The sequence below is a fragment of the Rhynchophorus ferrugineus genome, unplaced genomic scaffold (assembly GCF_030347505.1).
Source record: "Rhynchophorus ferrugineus isolate W39M unplaced genomic scaffold, kcgeb_rfMv2 rfM10, whole genome shotgun sequence".
NCBI lineage: Eukaryota > Metazoa > Arthropoda > Insecta > Coleoptera > Curculionidae > Rhynchophorus > Rhynchophorus ferrugineus.
In genome coordinates this window covers 15,602,636-15,621,874 of record NW_027472589.1, presented here as the reverse complement: position 1 = coordinate 15,621,874, position 19,239 = coordinate 15,602,636, and the positions used below count along the sequence as shown (strand labels likewise).

At 33.5% G+C, this 19,239-nt stretch overlaps 1 protein-coding gene across 1 annotated transcript; it reads right to left on the bottom strand.

The window, feature by feature from the left end:
• Positions 1–826: 826 nt before the first annotated feature.
• On the bottom strand, positions 827–18,594 carry LOC143204175 (facilitated trehalose transporter Tret1). Its single transcript, XM_076416658.1, has 2 exons — positions 18,367–18,594; positions 827–2,393 (listed from the first exon to the last, which is right to left on the bottom strand). Exons 1-2 carry the CDS (start codon positions 18,440–18,442, stop codon positions 1,054–1,056), a joined length of 1,416 nt encoding a protein of 471 aa, XP_076272773.1. The 5' UTR covers positions 18,443–18,594; the 3' UTR covers positions 827–1,053.
• Between the last annotated feature and the right edge of the window lie 645 nt (positions 18,595–19,239).

The following is a 19,239-nucleotide window of genomic DNA, read 5'->3' as shown; positions in this document are numbered from 1 at the left end:
CTATCAGTAGAATACCTATAATTCTTCCATACATCCTTTTGTAATAAGCCAAGATTCCGCAAATTTTATTACTTAATACTTAACATTTTATAAAAACTGAAAGGTTTGGCATGGAATTACATCCCTTCTACAAATAATTCTGAAAAGATTGTTGATTAGTATAAAAAGTCGATCGCAGTGGCTTTGACTATTATCTGTCAAAGAATATGAGATGAAAAATGCTTTAAGAGGTAATTTTTCAATAACTCAACTGTCGGACAATCTGTATAATTACAACAGGCCATGCCTTTTAAATTGTATTATACTTTAACTATATTTTTTTATGAAATTTAAATTTAATGTATGTTATTTAAAATCTGTCTGAAACCAAGTGTTCGATAGATGACAGATGCGATGTGTCATGTCATGCGTTCTGTTATGTTATGCGTTCTGTTATGTCACATTCGATACTGTCAATTGTTACCACTGCGACTTTTTATAATAAGCAATCGTTCTTACATGTATTTATATAACTTCCTAAATGATTTTTTCTAATTGTAGCCTTCAAGGTATCCTATAATTTTTCTATATTTACGTCTGTCTAAGAGATGGCGCCACCAAATATAACTTGATATAATTATAGTTTTCGTATTAGATAACAGTTGGCTGTTATTTTTTTATGTTTCATATACGTCCTTAAAAGATGGCGCTCTACAATATAATAACTTTTCAGTTTGTCGAAATTTAACCACAGTTTTAATCTAAAGATTAATTTAATTAATATGAATTAATAACGTTACCGAAGGATATTGGGAAATAGAACATAGGTAAAAATAAACGAATCATATAACAGAAATAATATATTTCCTTCAACATACAAAAATATAATATAGTACAGGTTCTCTAGGCCCCATACAAGATCAATAAATATTTTACATAAAAAATACAAATTTAATTTAATAAGATATGTATTTAACAAAAGTTCTCGGTCAGTTTCTACGGCCAAGGGCGCATAACCTAATTTTCCAGTCTTCTCGATGGCGTTACAATTTAACATCTAAAGCGTCACGGCGGTCATATAGTGGTCTTCTCCACCTTGTCCGTGGGAATGCCCTTTAGCTCGTTCTGAATATCCTCTAAAGTCTTTCCTTTGGTTTCCGGTACCACCAGGCAGATGAAGACCAGACCTACCACGCAGCAGCCGGCGAAAGCGAAGAAGGGGACAGATATCCCGAACCCATCCTGCATTATCTGGAAGAACTTGGCCACTCCGGTTACTATCAGGCCGAACCAAATGTCGGCTAGGCACAGGGCGAAAGCTTTGACGCTGGTTGGGAACATCTCGCCTAAGAACAGCACTGGGATGACGCCCATTCCGATGTTGAATATGATGACATATCCTAACAATGCTGCCAGAGGTACTATTTTCAGGTTCGACACGTCCACAGTGGTGTTGTTGCTCAAGAAAAAGTATGTACCCTCCAGGGAAAGAGCCACTCCAGATCCTATGATGGAAACAAGAAGCAGTGGTTTCCTGCCAACTTTGTCCACCAGGAAGGACGAGGTAAAGGCGCATATCAGCTGAAGAGTGAAGTATATGGTCGAGGCAGTACTTGGAGACATATTTCCACTAGCCTCCTGGAATATACTTTGGGCGTAAAAGGTAATAATCGTGGTACCGCTGAACTGTTGGATCGCTCTCAGTCCGAAGACTATCAACGCCGCTTTTCTGTTACTGGCCACCGTGAAGAGTTCGTAAAACTTGCCGGCTTGTTCCTGTTCTTCCTTGACGACATCAGAAACCCTGTTCAACTCCACGGATACATCCCTGGTTTGTCGGAAGAGTTGCAAGCTTTTGGTCGCGTCGTCGATACGTCCTTTCATCACCAAATAATAAGGACTCTCGGGCATGAAAACGAACGTGGCGAAGAATATCGCAGGTAATATCGCAGACACCAGGGCGGTGTGCATGATGGTCATGTACGAACCGATGATGTTGATGATGAGCATCCCCGTTATCATCGACAGCTGGATACTGGAACCCAACAGTCCTCTGATGTCGTACGAGGCAATTTCGCCGAGGTACATCGGGAATGCGGTGAACACCAGCCCGTCGGCCCATCCCGAGATGAATCGGGCCACGTACAGCTCCCAGATGGACTTGGCGAACGCCACCATTATCCAGGCCAGTAGGTATCCCGGTGCGGTCATCAGCATGCAGTTCTTACGTCCGATACGGTCCACCAGGTAAGCGGTCATGATGGAACCCGAGGCGGCACCGATGCAAGGCATTGAAGCCAGCCAGGAACCGTCCTCGCTGGTCACGGTGATGTGGGAGCTGTCGTCGAGAAGTTTAGGTAAAGAGGGCGATGGCCAGCCGAAGTGCATGGCTCCCGATATGACGCCAAGACATCCTGAAACAAAAAGAACAACATTAAAATCAGTACTCAAAATATTTGCACTTGAACATTTTAAATAATATGATTGTGAATTATTTTTTTCAATATTTACATATATATATATATATATATATATATATATATATATAATCATTTTTCTCACCTCAGAAAATGTTAAATTACGACGTTAGTTTTTTTGTTTAATTTAGTTTTAAAGGTTACTCAAATGCTCTTAAAACTCAGTGAACATGCTTCATCAACAAATGCATGTGACCACGGGTTTCCTTATTTCAAAATTGACGAAAAAATTGAACAATTGAATTGAATATATAAATTTTGTTGAATGTTGATAGCAAAACAGTCTATACATAGCAGGATCCAATAACAACGAAATTGTATTTCAAGTCTCGATATATTGAATGTTTCAGGTATTGTTTCCTTAAAAGAAAGTTCAACATCTATACATTACTAACAACGAAAACTGTACACACTGGGATAATCTTAAGTCAAATTACAGAAACATCACTGTTGAAGGTATGTCAATCCCAGATATTTGAGACGCATATTGAACGAAAAATCTTCGACATTTGAAGGAAAAGGTAATTAATGTGTCCAACACAACATATCTTGCTTTTAACATACTGCCTCCAAAGCCAAATCGAAGTTAAAGCAACAGCTCGAATAGTGAATAGCATCAAAAATCGAATTATTATTTCAATATGGATTGACAGAATAATGGAAGAATGTAGTGGCTAGCTATGAACAATGCCTTGAAATATAATTAATTTAATAATATCTGTTTAAGATTACAAAATAAATCACTTAAATAATTAGAAATTTTAGTGGATATTCCTGATTGAAAAATGCAAAATTAAAAATTCCTCGTACAATACCAATAAATCAACCAAATGATTTTTTGAAATGTATTTCGTCTGTTTCTAAGTTGGATATTCGGAAAAGTATACCTATGTAGTAGGGACAAGATAATACATTTCGAATAGGGATGGATTTCTAGGCAAAACGTCTTAGAAATGCTGAAAATGTAATGCGAAGTAAAGCATCCAACATATTCGCCAGATATTCGCTCCATCTAGATAGTAATTGGTTCTCTAGATTTTTGGAAAATATAGTTCATCTGTTGATAGTATCAAAAGAACATTAAAATCTGAATACCATATAATGACAGAATGATGGAAGAGTAATTTCTAACGACGCTATCAAAAATATAATCGTATATCGTTCATAATTTTTCAATAAGTTCATAAAAAATTTTACAAATATATTATTAATATACTACAAATAACATCAACATATATCTTTTTCTATTCGTTCGAATTAAAAGTCATTAAAAGAAACTGATCAAAAAAAACAAGATCTAAAATTATCCTTATTAAATGGATATATAATATCTAATATTATAAATCTATTTAATCCTTATATATATTATTGCAATCAAAAAACAGTAAGACTTTTGAGATATAAAGCGAGTAAGACTTTTGAGATATATAATTGAAAAAGATATATTCATATTTTTCTAAATTTATTTCGTTTCCTTTAGAATTGGATATATATATATATATATATATATATATATATATATATATATATATATATATATATATATATATATATATATATATTATAAAATATTTAAGAAATTTTAAGAAATATATATATATATATATATATATATATATATATATATTTCTAAGCTAATATTTCACTATGTTTCTTTTTTCTTCAAAATATCGGTCTATTTTTTGTAAAGCATCGATATTTTTTATACTTGTTGCGAAAAATATATTGATATTTGTTTTTCTCCGATATATTGATATATCGAAATTTTTTTTGATGGCCAAGACCCTATTTGAAAGTGAATGGACACCATGCATTTAAGCCAGAGTTATTTCCAATTATTAAACTAATTGTTGAATGATATTTGTGGGTAAACTTCTTAAGCTTTCTTCGATTGAGTTTTCTTGTTCTTGATCCACTCAATATAAGCCAGAAGTTCAACGGAGCTAAATCCGGCGTGAAAAAAATGTCGAGAAAAAATAATGCCATGTACGTTAAGAAATATGGAATTTTCATTATGAATGATGTGTTATCAGCCCATACTTGCAACCTCTTAGGCTATCTCCAATGGTGTTCCTTATTGACCGGTAATATTTCTTGTTGAAATTTAGTCCGTATGATGAATTAAGGGGCTCGTATTACAGTCTAGAAATTTGAAAAAATATAGAGAGTTATTCAACGGTTATCGTTGATCAACCGTCTTGAAAAAAATTGTTTCTCATTTAAAGTTTCATTTTTAGATTTCGCGTGACTAAAGCAGTTACGTCAGTTTTCTTAAAGGTATATTCATAGAAGCTTAAGCTTTGACAAAGTGAGGAAAAAATCGATTTCTCCAAATTTCTATAATAGGGACTAGAATACCCTCTCAATAACCAACAACACCACAATTTTTACATATTACAATCTTTCGATGACAATAATACGTTTGAACTTTGAAAGGTTTGAAAGAATATTGATAAGAAATCGATCAAAGAACACCAGATAATGATTCCATCCTCATTCTATACCTGAACTAGTCTGAAAATGCAATATGCAGGACGCGACTGTAATTGGCCATGACTCTCGCGTGCATATTGTTATAATGTCGATTCCTCACAACACCCAGAGCAATCAAATAGAAAATTACGAGTACGGAGACCCGCCGATCGAATATCAACGTCTCGACGTTCAAGACATCACATCCGCTAATTAATTGTTAGCAAATAGGTGTTAGTTAATTTATGTTAAACGAAAAAATCACGTCGACATCAAACCTTTTAGAAAAGTCCACCGGCAGGCGAATAAATGTTTTTTTAATTAGGTGTTTTGGTCTCCAGCAAACTACAGAATAGTTAAAGCCGATGGTATCATCAATATACATAAAATTTGAATAGTCCAAAAACTAGTTAAATCATATCTCCCGCGTGATATTTCAATCACCGATCGGGAATCATGAATATTCTAATTCGAAAACAAAGACCCGTTCTTCATTTGTATCCAAGACTTCTTCTATTCTTCAGTGGAACGGGACATCGCACTATTGTGCAATAATGAAGTAATTAACCTTGATCAGTTCGTTATGATGCTGGGTATTTTAGACAGTAATGACTTATTTTTCGTACCTACGTGTTTTTTGTTGTTCAAGGATGGCTAGAAACGTCATGTGATTCGAGGGACCGAGGGAAGGGGGGACATCACATGATTTAAAATTATTTTTCAAAAATCTTGGCTACAAATCATTTATAATTATTCGATATATTGTTTAGCCTTTAGCTGGTCTTGTTATTTTTCCTGCAGCATTTGAATTCTACTTTTGAAAAATAACAATCTTATTAACAATCTTCTTACATGTACTTGATCACCGATATCTCTCGGTAAAGATACAAAGTATCAATGCAGACTACTCTTAAATTCGATGATTTTAACATATTATTGCCTAAAATAACAGTTTTCCCCTTAGTAATATTGATTTATGCATTTTATACAGACTGGTAATTTAAACAATTATATTAAACAGCAATGTTTCGATTTTCATTATGTTTACTGAAATAATTTTGAAGTCTTTTAATAACAGACACTCAAAAAATGTTTTTACTAAAAGTATAATTATAGATAGGATACTGTATGTATAGAGATAAATTTAATTTATATACAATATTAAAATAAAAATAAGAAAATGACTTAATTGGTAAATTTAATTAGGGAGCAAGACAAATTAATTGACATTGCCAAACTCCACGGATACATCCCTGGTTTGTCGGAAGAGTTGCAAACTCTTGGTCGCATCGTCGATACGAAATTTGAATAGTCCAAAAACTAGTTAAATCATATCTCCCGCGTGATATTTCAGTCACCGATCGGGAATCATGAATATTCTAATTCGAAAACAAAGACCCGTTCTTCATTTGTATCCAAGACTTCTTCTATTCTTCAATGGAACGGGACATCGCACTATTGTGAAATAATGAAGTAATTAACCTTGATTAATTCGTTATGATGCTGGGTAGTTTAGACAGTAATCACTTATTTTTCCTACCTACGTGTTTCTTGTTGTTCAAGGATGGCTGGAAACGTCATGTGATTCGAGGGACCGGGGGAAGGGGGGACATCACATGATTTAAAATTATTTTTCAAAAATCTTGGCTACAAATCATTTATAACTATTCGATATATTGTTTACCCTTTAGCTGGTCTTGTTATTTTTCCTGCAGCATTCGAATTCTACTTTTCAAAAACAACAATCTTCTTATTAACAATAATTTTATTTGTGCATGATCACCGATATCTGTCAGTAAAGATACAAAGTATCAATGCAGACTACTCTTAGATTCAATGATTTTAACATTTTATTGCCTAAAATAACAGTTTTCCCTTTAGTAATATTGATTTATGCATTTTGTACCGACTGGTAATTTAAACAATTCTATATTAACACAGCAGTGTTTCGATTTCCATTATGTTTACTGAAATAATCTTGAAGTCTTTTAATAACAGACACTAAAAAAATGCTTCAAACTTTTATTAAAAGTCCGAACTACATAATAGTAATTCTGCATTTACTTTTTTATTGAATATTTATAGATAGGATACTGTATGTATAGAGTTAAATTTAATTTATATACAATATTAAAATAAAAATAAGAAAATGAATTAATTGCTAAATTTAATTAGAGAGCAAGACAAATTGATTAACATTGGCAAACAATTAAATCTACTTAAAGCATTGCTTTAATTTGGTTATTGTTTACTAATAACAGTGTTATTCTTCAACATGATAAAGCTCGACTTAAAATGAAAAATGCTGCCCTATTGCACACGTGACTTGTCGAAGCAGCGCTTCATTTCTTATAACGATACTAAAAAAGGGTTGATTCGTGGATAGCTTCAAAAGATACATCGTTTTTCTTTGAGATGGAAACCGTAAATTGCCTAAAAGATGAGGAAAAGTAGCGGCATCGATGGACAATAATTTGAATAAAATAAATTGTACAGATTTTTTACAATAAAGCTCCAAATTCAATTTAAAAATAATAATAATTTATAGATCTACGGGTCTATTAGGTGTACCGGAAAGTCATTACCTGTTTTTCTGAAAGATGAAGCTAGGCTGAAGTATGTTTTCATTTGATACATCTTATCACTTTATTCTATTAACATCAAAGTTCAAGGCTATACATGTTATGTCTTGCGAAAATAACACCGTCATATATTATATACCTCTTTGAAAATGTTAAGTTTCGTGTTTGAAAACGTGCATTTGGGGCATGTATAATTTTTCTTGTTTAATCAAAAGATACATGTAATTTTTTGCCTCACGCAGTCATCGTTTGCTGCAAAAGATTTACAGTGAACATGCTTTAATTTTAAAAAGATGTGAGAGCATGCAAGATGGACAACCAACCCAATGTTGCCCAAGAAACGATTAGCAACCGATTACGAGCAATGGGGAAAATCCAAATCAATTGAATGACAAGCAAATTGAAAATCGAAAAATCGTCTGTGAAATGCTACTTCAAAGGTACGATCGAAAGTCATTACTGCATCGGATAGTGACGGAAATGTTATTTTAAAAACCCTTAGCGCAAAAAATAATGGTTATCACTTGGCGAAATCGTTTTGGTTGCAAGACAATGCTTTGTATTTGATGAGACTAGAGTGGCCTGGTGGACAAACTCTTGAAACCTAGAGAAACCGTTAATAGTGATCACTACCGACAACAAATGATCAATTTGAACCATACATTGATCGAAAAACGTACAGAATGGGCCCCAACACATTGTAAAGTGATTTTACAGCACGTTAAATCGCCCTCTCATAAAGCAAAACCGGTCAAGAAAGCGTTGAACGCACTTGGATGGGACATATTATCACACCCGCCGTACTCTCCAGAGCTTGCCCCGTCCGACTATCAACTTTTCGCATCAATAGGACACGCGCTTGCAGAGCAGCACATCGTCAATTCCGAAGAAGTTAGAAAATGGCTCGATGAATGGTTTTGCTCAATGGACAAACAGGTTTTTTTGGAGTGGCATCCATTGCACATAATTGCCTGAAGGATGGGCAGGATGTGTAGAATCAAATGGCCAATACTGAATATATACATTTTTCAACATATGAGAGAAAAATAATATAATTTTTAACTGAAAATTGCTCTGATTTGCTCTCAGCTCTTCTTTGATTGTTTTCTTTATTTTTTTTTTAATTACGCTTAAGATAAGTACGGGGATATTATAACTTCAATAAACATTTCTCGTGTGCCGTTTTAGATTTAACTGACACACCCGTGCGATGTGGAGAATCACGAGAACGTATTCTCTCATTCCGTATGATAGCCAGGGCCCGCGGCCTATCCGATGCGCGAATATATGTTACAAACCTGTTATTTTTCTGTAATTTTAAGATCACGAGAATGTCCCCCACGCCCCGCTCGTCAGACGGGCGGCTTATTTGCGAACGGCCGTCGAATAGATAGTTCTGTTTTCTTAGTCGCGCGTAAATTTAAATAAATTAAAACGAAAACGGCATAGCAATCGGTCGGACGAATTTGTCACCGAACTTGTAGTATCGCATAGTAACCGATAGACGCCTCCGTTACGCAAGACAATACCGTCCGTCGGTCTTCTTCATTCAACAAATCCCGTCCGCAGTGGCGGCTCCCGATACAAACTTTGAGATATTCTGCAATTTTTTCAAAAAAAAAAACTTACCCAATTTTATAAATTAAGTCCATCCTACGTTCTGTTCTGCTCGCAAATTTGGTAATCACTTTATCATTAAAACTTTCGGAGACAAAATGTCGCTCTCGTCATATCCCCGAAAAATCAATTCAAACGTTCCACAAAATGCAATGCAATTTATAATTTTTGATAAAACATACTTATTCTTTGACATATTTTCATTATGCCTCTGTATATTTATCCAATACGTAGAATGTAATGTAACTATAACATTAGTTGAACCTTGTAATGCAAATTCCATTGAATTATGAAGATAGATTTTAGAGTATTCATGTCTTTTTATTTTCTCAAGTCCTCTAGATTGGTGATTCCTATTTCCGTCCAAGCTTTATCGCCACTAAAAAATAAGCAGGGAAAACAGTACAACGCATTTTTGTTACATCCATAAATACATTCATTCTTAAATAAATGTCTTTATTTAATTTACTGGTGTCATTTAACTCTCTACTTGCGCCAGATTTCTTAACAGTAATATCTGGTAATCGTCTGGCTTTTCATTTAAATTGCAACTTCTCTTCGTAAGAATATTTAAAAAAATTCTTCACATCAATTAAATTAAAGACCACCTCCATAGTCACAACTATTAATATTGTTATTAACTGGCCGAAACTCCCATAAAATTTCGATACAGATAACCGATATCACGTAAGGGCCATACGTCGCTGGACTAATTGCAGCGATAGCTCCATTTAAATATCGGTATTGTTTTAGACCGCAGATGACGGCCACGGGGGTAGCCCAGATAAGTAATAGCGATAATGATAGCGCGAGTCGGTTGGCTCGCACTTCCAATGCAAGTTTTTGTTATCATTTGTTACAAGAATTCACCAATACTAAGTGGAATTTGCTTTTTGTAAGTAATAGAAAATGTCTTAGTATTTTAGTGAGATTACATAATTATTTTTTGGGAGCTCTGCAGCCCGGACCGCCACTGCCCGTCCGAATTATCTTTGCGCAATGATCGCCGATTGATTTGTCGCACGATGGTGGAGATTTGCATGATAACGAACGGCAGCGACCAGAACGTAGACGCGCATCTAATTCGAAAAGAAAGCTGAACGGAACGAACACTGGACGGGAAAATGGGAACGATCTTAACATAATTTCACCTTGTGGAGGATTCAGTGATCGGAATATCTAGAAACCAATTTACTGTTGATTCGTTGAAGACGTCCATTAAATACATAACGATATGAACGGTTTCAATTCAACGCATCGGCTGAAAAGTCCCCAGTCTGACATATATACGATATTTTGAACATAACAAATATCCTACCTGCTTGAAATGACATCTTTGTCAGTGGATGATCAGCAAATTGATTTTGACGAATTTGTTTTGTAGATTTAAGACTTCATTATGAGAAATTTCATTGAAATCATCAAACAACCCACGCATATTTTTCAGTCCGGTTCAAGTATAATATCCGTTAGATAAAAATGAGAGCAGTTCAGGATCAAAATAGGAGAACTGATTAGCAGAAAAATACCCCCAATTTGACCTTAGATCAGACTTAGATGCTAGTAGTACAAATATGGGATTCTACTAAAACGTCAAACCGACTTGTAGTGACTCAAGACTGCCACAGAAAAGTTCTTCGATTAACTACCAATGCTTATTACTACATAGAACGTAGGAAAGAACTGCATGCCCTCGAATTCAAATGTACCTACGAACTAAATTAACGTTACTATATCACAGCAACGTTGCAGCAATATAGTTATTGAACAACGCACAGGAAATCAGAAGACTGAACCGAACCAAACCACACGAACTTGTATAATGTGTAACTGTTACTCTAAACTTTATTTAAACTTTATCTTAAGTAGTCTAATTTAATTTTAATTTGGGAAATACATACTGATTTATTTATCCAGTACTCGTCTTACTTCTATATCGATACAATACAATACAAGTTTATTAGAATAATAGTGATAATTAAAACATATTTTTTAGTATTTTCATAAAAATGAAAATGCTGTAAAATGAATAATTTCATTATAAAAGAAACCTGTTTAAAAGAATTTTGAAACTGACTTGACAGCGTTTAACTTCTTTTCAATTTCATCAAAACAATGTCAGATCTCACACATATCTGTTAATTCACGAGATATTATAGGAGCTTCATTATTTTGAAGTCGAAATGGTAAAACTTTCACTATTTCTTGTGATTTAAGTTCGCAGGTTTTATTTTAAAAATCATAAAAGTAGCAAAAATATATTTAAGAAATCAATGAAATCAAACAACTTGAAATTAGAAACAAATATTTGTATTAACAAAATATCCAATAGCAACGATATCAGTATAATCTTAATTACCATTAAAATTTTCTATTTGGACCAACACAATAACTATAGAATTATATTACAAGATGGAACTTAAGATCTCAAAATGTCTTAACATGCAATCATAAAACAGCGAGATCATGTGACTTTGAAGAGAGCAAAAGAAACGTTTACATATATGTTTTCGCAATTTCAAGCAAATACGAAGGTATCAGACCATAATTAACAGTCATCACACCACTTATCCCTAAAGAATCAGCCAGAGAGATGAGAATAAATCTGAATCAAAACATAATCGATCTAATTACTACTGAAGATATGTTAATAAATGCCTAGGAAAGCCATCAGAAAGTCCACCTACCTATTCAACGCAGCCTTCAGTCTCGATTGTATATCCCCATACCGGAAAGGTTCGGAAATAATCATGATATCAAGTCCAATAAACAACGAAGTCATACTAAACTGAACAATTTAATTTCTCTACAAACAATGCTAAGAGGCAGAAGAAATAATCGACGTTAGTAATAATTACCAGAAGAAGTAATTATTTTCTAAAAACTTGACTTGATGCCTAAGTTTAGACGTGGTGAAATGAGCACCGAAAACATTGAACGCAGTGGATGCCCAAAAAAGGTTGTTATCGACGAAAACATTTAAAAAATCCATAAAATGATTTTTAATGACCGTAGATTGAAACTGAATGAAATAGCAGACACTCCAAAGATATCAACTGAACGTGTACATCATATCATTCACGAATATTTGGGTATGAGAAAGTTCTGTGCAAAGTAGGTGCCACATGCTCACTTTTGACCAAAAACAACGAGTTGATGATTCCGAGCAGTGTTTGAAGATTATTAAGCGTAATAAACCGAGTTTTTACGTCGATATGTGACAATGGATGAAACATGACTCCATCATTTCACTCTCAAGTCCAGTCGACGGTCATCCGAGTGGACTGCACATGATGAACCCGCTCCAAAGCGTGGGAAAACGCAACAATCGGCTGGCAAGGTTATGGCGTCTGTATTTGTGGATGCACATGGAATAATTTTCATTGACTACCTTAAAAAAGGAAGAACCATTAACAGCGACTATTACATAGCGTTATTGGACCGTTTGAAGGACGAAATCGCCGAAAAACGGCCGCATTTGACGGAAAAGAAAGAGCTGCTTCACCAAGACAATGCACCGTGTCAAAAATTCATGAATTGGGCTTCGAATTGCTTCCTCATCCACCGTATTCTCCAGATCTGGCTCCCAGCAACTATTTCCTGTTCTCAGATCTCAAAAGAATGTTCGCTGGGAAGTTGAAAGGTGGATCGGCGAAACTGAGGCCTATTTTGAAGCAAAGGACCAATCGTACTACAAAAATGGTATCGAAAATATGGAGGGTTGCTATAATCAGTGTATCAATCTTGAATGGAATTATGTTGAATAAAAAGAACTAATGTTGCTAAAAAAATGTGTTTTACCATAGTAGGCTGGGACTTTTCATTTGACCTATTATTCGTAGTTTTTTTGTACATACGTCATTAAGATTTTTAATGTATTGCCTGCGGCAATTTGTAAATTCGTTTTAGAATCGGACAATATTTTCATCCTCATTTTAATCCAGTGTTAAAAAAAGGCACAATGCTGAATGAATGAGCCTCTCAAAGTCGTCCGATTGTCAGACGTACGCAAAATTCTTGAAAGCAATAATGATAAGAAGTTATAACTATAACCTATAAGCTATTGTGGCTGTATAATTAACTGTAGTTTTTAGATGTACTATAATGTTAAAATAAATTATATTTGATAACATTTTTGTTCAATTATTTTATTTAGATTAAATTTTTGTCGTACGTCAAAGCCAAACTGAACTAAAACTCAGTTGATGTGACCTTTAGATGTCGCAAATTTAAATTACCTATGTACAAAATAACTTTGAACAGACTATATAAACAATACACCAAAACCAAATAATCGTCAATATCAAAACTGTATGAAACCCTGTAGCATCTCAGTCATGCGCAATGGCATTAATCTCTGATAAAATGTCATTAGTTCGAATATTCATACTTTTCATTAAAATTCAATTATAAAAATTAATGATACTATAATAAAATGAAAACATCATGGTAGGCGTAAACTTATATTAGTGAATTTATTACTATCTTTTATGTTTAAGGACACAAACATTTATAAATCTTAGCCAAAATTAACCAAACATTCCCCTTTCTAATCTGATCCATGTGTGATATCATGAAATAAGAGAATGCAGCAGCTTTATCTTATGTAAAACAAGTGACATTGTGTATATATATTAAATAAATTCTCTAAACACACAATGTTTTAATCTAGCAGTACATAAATTAAATCATAACAAAATTTATTAATTAAACAACTTAAAACAAATATGTATTTAGTACAATTGTGTACCGATATCTCGTGTGAGTATAACGATTGTAATGTTATATATATTTTGCAAAACGTTTTGATGAAATGATGAAATGCCAACGTAAGTTTAACATTTATTAACAATATTAAACAAAGAAAATCATCCTCAGGGTATATACGAAAATGAATTTAAAACAGTGGCAAAAAAACTCTTAGCACCTTTTGCTATTTTGCTATTTTCTCCTACTTATAACCGATGTGCTTCTGCTTAAACTAATCACTGAAAACGAATCCACTTTTTATATCATTACTTATTACTTAATAATTAATCGGTGTGCAAATACGTCATACTTATAAACTCGTTAATTAATTATTTATTTGAAAGTGTTCGATATACACAATAATACTGACCGCCCAGACGTACACTACATACATAACGAATGTGGCAAGTGTTCTTTTTTCACCACTTTCACTCCTTGGTACCGGTTAAATTCTCCTTAATTTATACCGAACTCGGCCAATCAAAATTATCCCTGTACCGTGAATTAATTTTAAAGGTTTTTTTTGTATTCAAAATTATGTTGCTAGTGAAGAGTCGTATAGTTTTGTAACAGCTTCATAAAAGCAAAAAATCATAAAATTATCAGTAACAGGTTAAATAAAATTTCTCCGGCCTGACACATAGATGGCGCTACTAGAATTAAATATGTTTTTTAGTTAGCCCTAACCCTCAAAAGATGCGTGTATAAATTTGACAGCTGTCGGATCATTAGTTTGTGAGTTATAGCATTTTGAGTGAAGCAACTTTTGTTATTGTGAAAAAAATAGATAAAAAGGAATTTCGCGTGTTGATAAAAAATTGCTTTTTAAAGGAATAAACTACAGTTGAAGCAAAAACTTGAATTGATGCTGAGTTTCTGGACACTGCTCCCAGGAAAATCAACCATTAAGGATTGATATGCTAAGTTTAGACGTGGTGAAATGAGCACCGAAGACGGTGAACGCAGTGGACGCCCAAAAGAGGTTGTTACCGACGAAAACATTTAAAAAATCCACTGATCCAATGATCTTGAATGACCGTAAATTGAAATTAAATGAAATAACAGACACTCTAAAGATATCAACTGAATAGGTACATCATATCATTCACGAATATTTGTGTATGAGAAAGCTCTGTGCAAAATGGGTACCGCGCGAGCCCACTTTTGACCAAAAACAGCGACAAGTTGATGATTCCGAGCAGTGTTTAAAGATGATCAAGGGTAATAAACCCGAGTTTTTGGGTCTACAATCATCATCGTCATCCCGGTGGATTGCACATGATGAACCCGCTACAAAGCGTGAGAAAACGCAATACTCGGCTGGTAAATTTATGGCGTCTGTATTTGGGATGAGCATCAATAATTTTCAGTGACTACCTTGAAAAAGGAAGGACCATCAACAGCAGCGACTATTACATAGCGTTATTAGACAGTTTGAAGGACGTAATTGCCGAGAAACGGCCACATTTGAAGAAAAAGAAAGTGTTACTTCACCAAAACAATGCACCGTGTCACAAGTCAGTGAAAACGATGACAAAAATCCATAAATTGGGTTTCAAATTGCTTCCTCATCCACCGTATTCTCCAGATCTCGCCCCCAGCGACTATTTCCTGTTCTCAGATTTCAAAAGAATACTCGTTGAGAAGAAATTTTCGTCGAATGAAGAGGTCATCGCCGAAACTGAGGCCTATTTTGAAGCAAAGGAGAAATCGTACTACAAAAATAGTATCGAAAAGTTCACCCTTGAAGGGAATTATGTTGAATAAAAAAACTAATTTTGCCAAAAAAATGTATTTTACTATGGTAGGCCGGGGACTTTTCAATTGAGCTATTAAGATTAATCGGTTAATGTCTGGAAACAACGATAATCGCTAGAGCGATATCTGGTAAATAGGACGATTAGGACTTGCCATTTAAGCATTTCCATATATATTTTCAAGAATTTTGTAAAGTCTTCACTGAATCACATCTTCTATAAAACCTGCTTCTATCTGTAGTTTTCTCATAAGGATATAGTCGTTTTCAGTGGTTAACATAATAACCACGGTCCTTGAAGCGTTGAGGCATATTGCCACACGTTATTTTACCAATAATTGCGCCATTAGTATTTGAAGCTTTTAAATAATTCACTCCTGAACTCGGATGGACGTTGGTGAATACAGCTGGCATGTCATTAACTCTTAAATCGACGTCTCAGGGAAAAAATTAAAATGCAGACCTAATGACAGATATTTTACATATACATTATGCAGTTTCAGAAGTACCTGATTCGGAACAGCATAAATTACGCCAGCTCTTGTAAATATCTCAAAATGATTTTCTATATTAGAAATGATTATGCTGAAACCGTCCATGTTTAATTAAGTTCCAACTGTTGATTTCTTAAACACACAAAAAAGTGGAACGCTTCTGGTTCGAATGTAGCTGGATTTTAACTAGATGGCGACTGTGCTAAAATCCTGTATAAACCTTCGACAGCTACACAACTGTGTCAGAACAGTAATTTCTTCTGATAAATTAAAATTTTAAAGGATTCGGAATTAATTAATAAATCAAATGTAGAATTTAGAACAACGGATCTGTTATTTCTCTAGGACATATTGTAAATAAAATTTATAGAAATAAAAAGGTTTTTGACCAGTTTGGAGAAATGTTATATAACAATTCTCATACTTCTTTAATTATCTTTCAAAAATTTAATTAATTAGTGTTCATTTCGAGACAAATTAATATAACAAAAGGAAAGTGTTAATGGAAATCCATAGCCTAACAATGTTCCTCGGCCTTTTCCACATTCCAAAATTAACCAGATTACAGTCAAAGGATGTAAATGCTGATTGAAATGATCGTACGAAAAGTTTTTCTTCAAGGTTATGGATAGATAAGAATGCACTAAAATCTAATTAAAGCTAAAGATCTCAATCTCAGAAAGTTGAGCTTCAATCCAATCTACTAAGGGGGAAGCATCAATTGATATATTCGTTTGACGTGTCAGCTCAATCTAATTTCAACAAATAATATTAAGGTAACATATTTTAGATAAATAAAAGTGAAATCATGTGTCTTCACTAATTAATATTAATTAGTTATTCAAGTACAAATTAATTAAGCTGCTATATATGATATATATATATATATATATATATATATATATATATATATATAAATTATTGAATTAGATTTTTATATTTTGTAAAAGATACATATACATAGTACAGATACAGTTTCATAGTAATTAATTTAAATATTTTATTGTATATATTTCTATTTATTGTATATTATTTATATTTTGAAATATAGATCTTAAAATGCCTTTATATGTATATACGTAGATACATAATTTAGAAGTTAATAGATTAGAATAGAGTTTAAAAGAAAAGAAATTTGTATTTTTACTCCATTTTTAGGTTTATTAGGTAAATAAAAAGATTAAACCTATTTAGTAGAAAACAAAAATATGTTATAAAAAGAAACTGGCAACAGTTATATATGTTTAGTATACATTAATATTACAGTATAAAACACTAAATTACATTTTCGTAATAATTAATTTTTAAATAACTTTAATTGTATATATTGTTATAAAAAGATAAATTAAACAAAATAGATTTTAAAATGCATTTATATGCAATACGTACATATCTCTATGCATGATAGTTTACAAGAAAATCAATGTATATTTTTACTCTATTTTTAGAAAGTTTACTAAGCAAATAATATAATTAATTTCTTTTTAACAACTTGATATTTCAAATTCACAATTAATTTAAGTAAAATATTTCAACTTTTATAATGTCTATAATATATTTAGAAAACTCTTTAACACTTTTAATGTTTTTATATATTTCTTGCTCTATTTTTGCTATATACAATATATAATAGTAGAGCAAGAAAAGTATTACGGTTTTTTGTAAGTGTATCCAAACTTTGCATAAAAATGGTAATATTTATAAATATTTATATTATTACTGCATAGATTACTTACTAAGTTACAGTTTCATAGTAATTTATTTTTAAATAGTTCTTATTGCACATTGTGTTTAAAAATATAAAATATGTAACAAGTTTATTAAAAAATGCTTTTTTATGTATGTATCGTACATGCATCTATGTATAATAGCTTAGAAGAATTAAGTTTCCATTTTTACTCAATTTTTGTTTGTTTTCAGTATAATGTTTACTACGGTGGTTATAATGCACGTTAGTATGAAAGTTTTTAAGTTAACCCAAACTTTTCATGAAATCCCTGGTATGTCAAAAATTTATTTCGTCTTTTTATTAACTGCAACATTTTGTTTCAACGTGTAGAGTAATATTACAGTATATAAAACTTACACATTTTTAATTTGATAGTAATTTGTTGTTAAATAATCTTATTATAATATATATATACTATAAATTAGAAAGAAAAATTTAACTATTAATTAAAGAAAATTAAATAAAATCGATAGTAATGAATGAAACAAAAACTGAAACTCCGATCACTAACCTGTAATGGTGGCCAGATATTGGTACCAAGCACTACCCTCCGATGTTTTAAATCCGTGACCAAGCCCGAAGATCATCGTTGACGCGTTACCCTTGCGGACTCTTCGCTGCTTAGAAACCACCGGAAAAAAAGCTCGAGAACTCGACTTGCGAGACGCGACCGCTCTGCCCCTTTTATATCGATCCCCACCAGCCGGTGTTTTCTTTTTGGATTTGGCGTTTGTTTGTCTTTTCTAAGACTATGCCCCGATAAAAGTCTGAATCTATTTGATTGCGGCCGGTACCCGGTGATGTGCGTGGCGACGGCGGCGGGGACGAGAGAGAAGAAGATAGCGCGGACTCGCGGGGGGCAGGGGGACTACTGTACGGCTCGACCGACGATTCTATTTTTAGTCTTAGCGAGTCGGGTTCCCATCGCGATCTTAAAATAAACCCGAAGAATGAGGAGCGGGGCGAACGCGTAAGGCCGAATTGTAATGAAGACGGGCGCAAGAAGAAATGTAGAAGAAGAAGCAGCAGCGAACGGGGAGAAAAAACCACCACTGATGAGGTCGGCGTTATGCGCGGGGTCATTGGCGTGGCGGAGATGTGCAAGATCAATTAACTGCAGGCTGAATATTACGACCGGGATGACCGACAACGCCAGATAGAGACCGATCGCTTCACTGACTGAGAAAACGAGAAAAGGTGCTATTTTTAAACCCCGTCTTTTTTCAGTGCCAATTCCCAGTCGGTTGAGATCTATATCTATCTATATATGTTCTTCTTTTACGTGCCAGCATTCGTAAAGTCGTATAACATCGATTCTTTCAGGTTTAACCTTTTCCAAGGATGATTGAATGCTGACCATTATATTAACTATGGATGTAAGTCA

Excerpts from the sequence above, each read along its gene's own strand:
- LOC143204175 (XM_076416658.1), bottom strand. The coding sequence starts at position 18,442 with ATGATCTTCGGGCTTGGTCACGGATTTAAAACATCGGAGGGTAGTGCT. Across the intron at positions 2,394-18,366 it reads ATATCTGGCCACCATTACAG|GATGTCTTGGCGTCATATCG; the intron begins GTTAGTGATCGG and ends TTTTTGTTTCAG.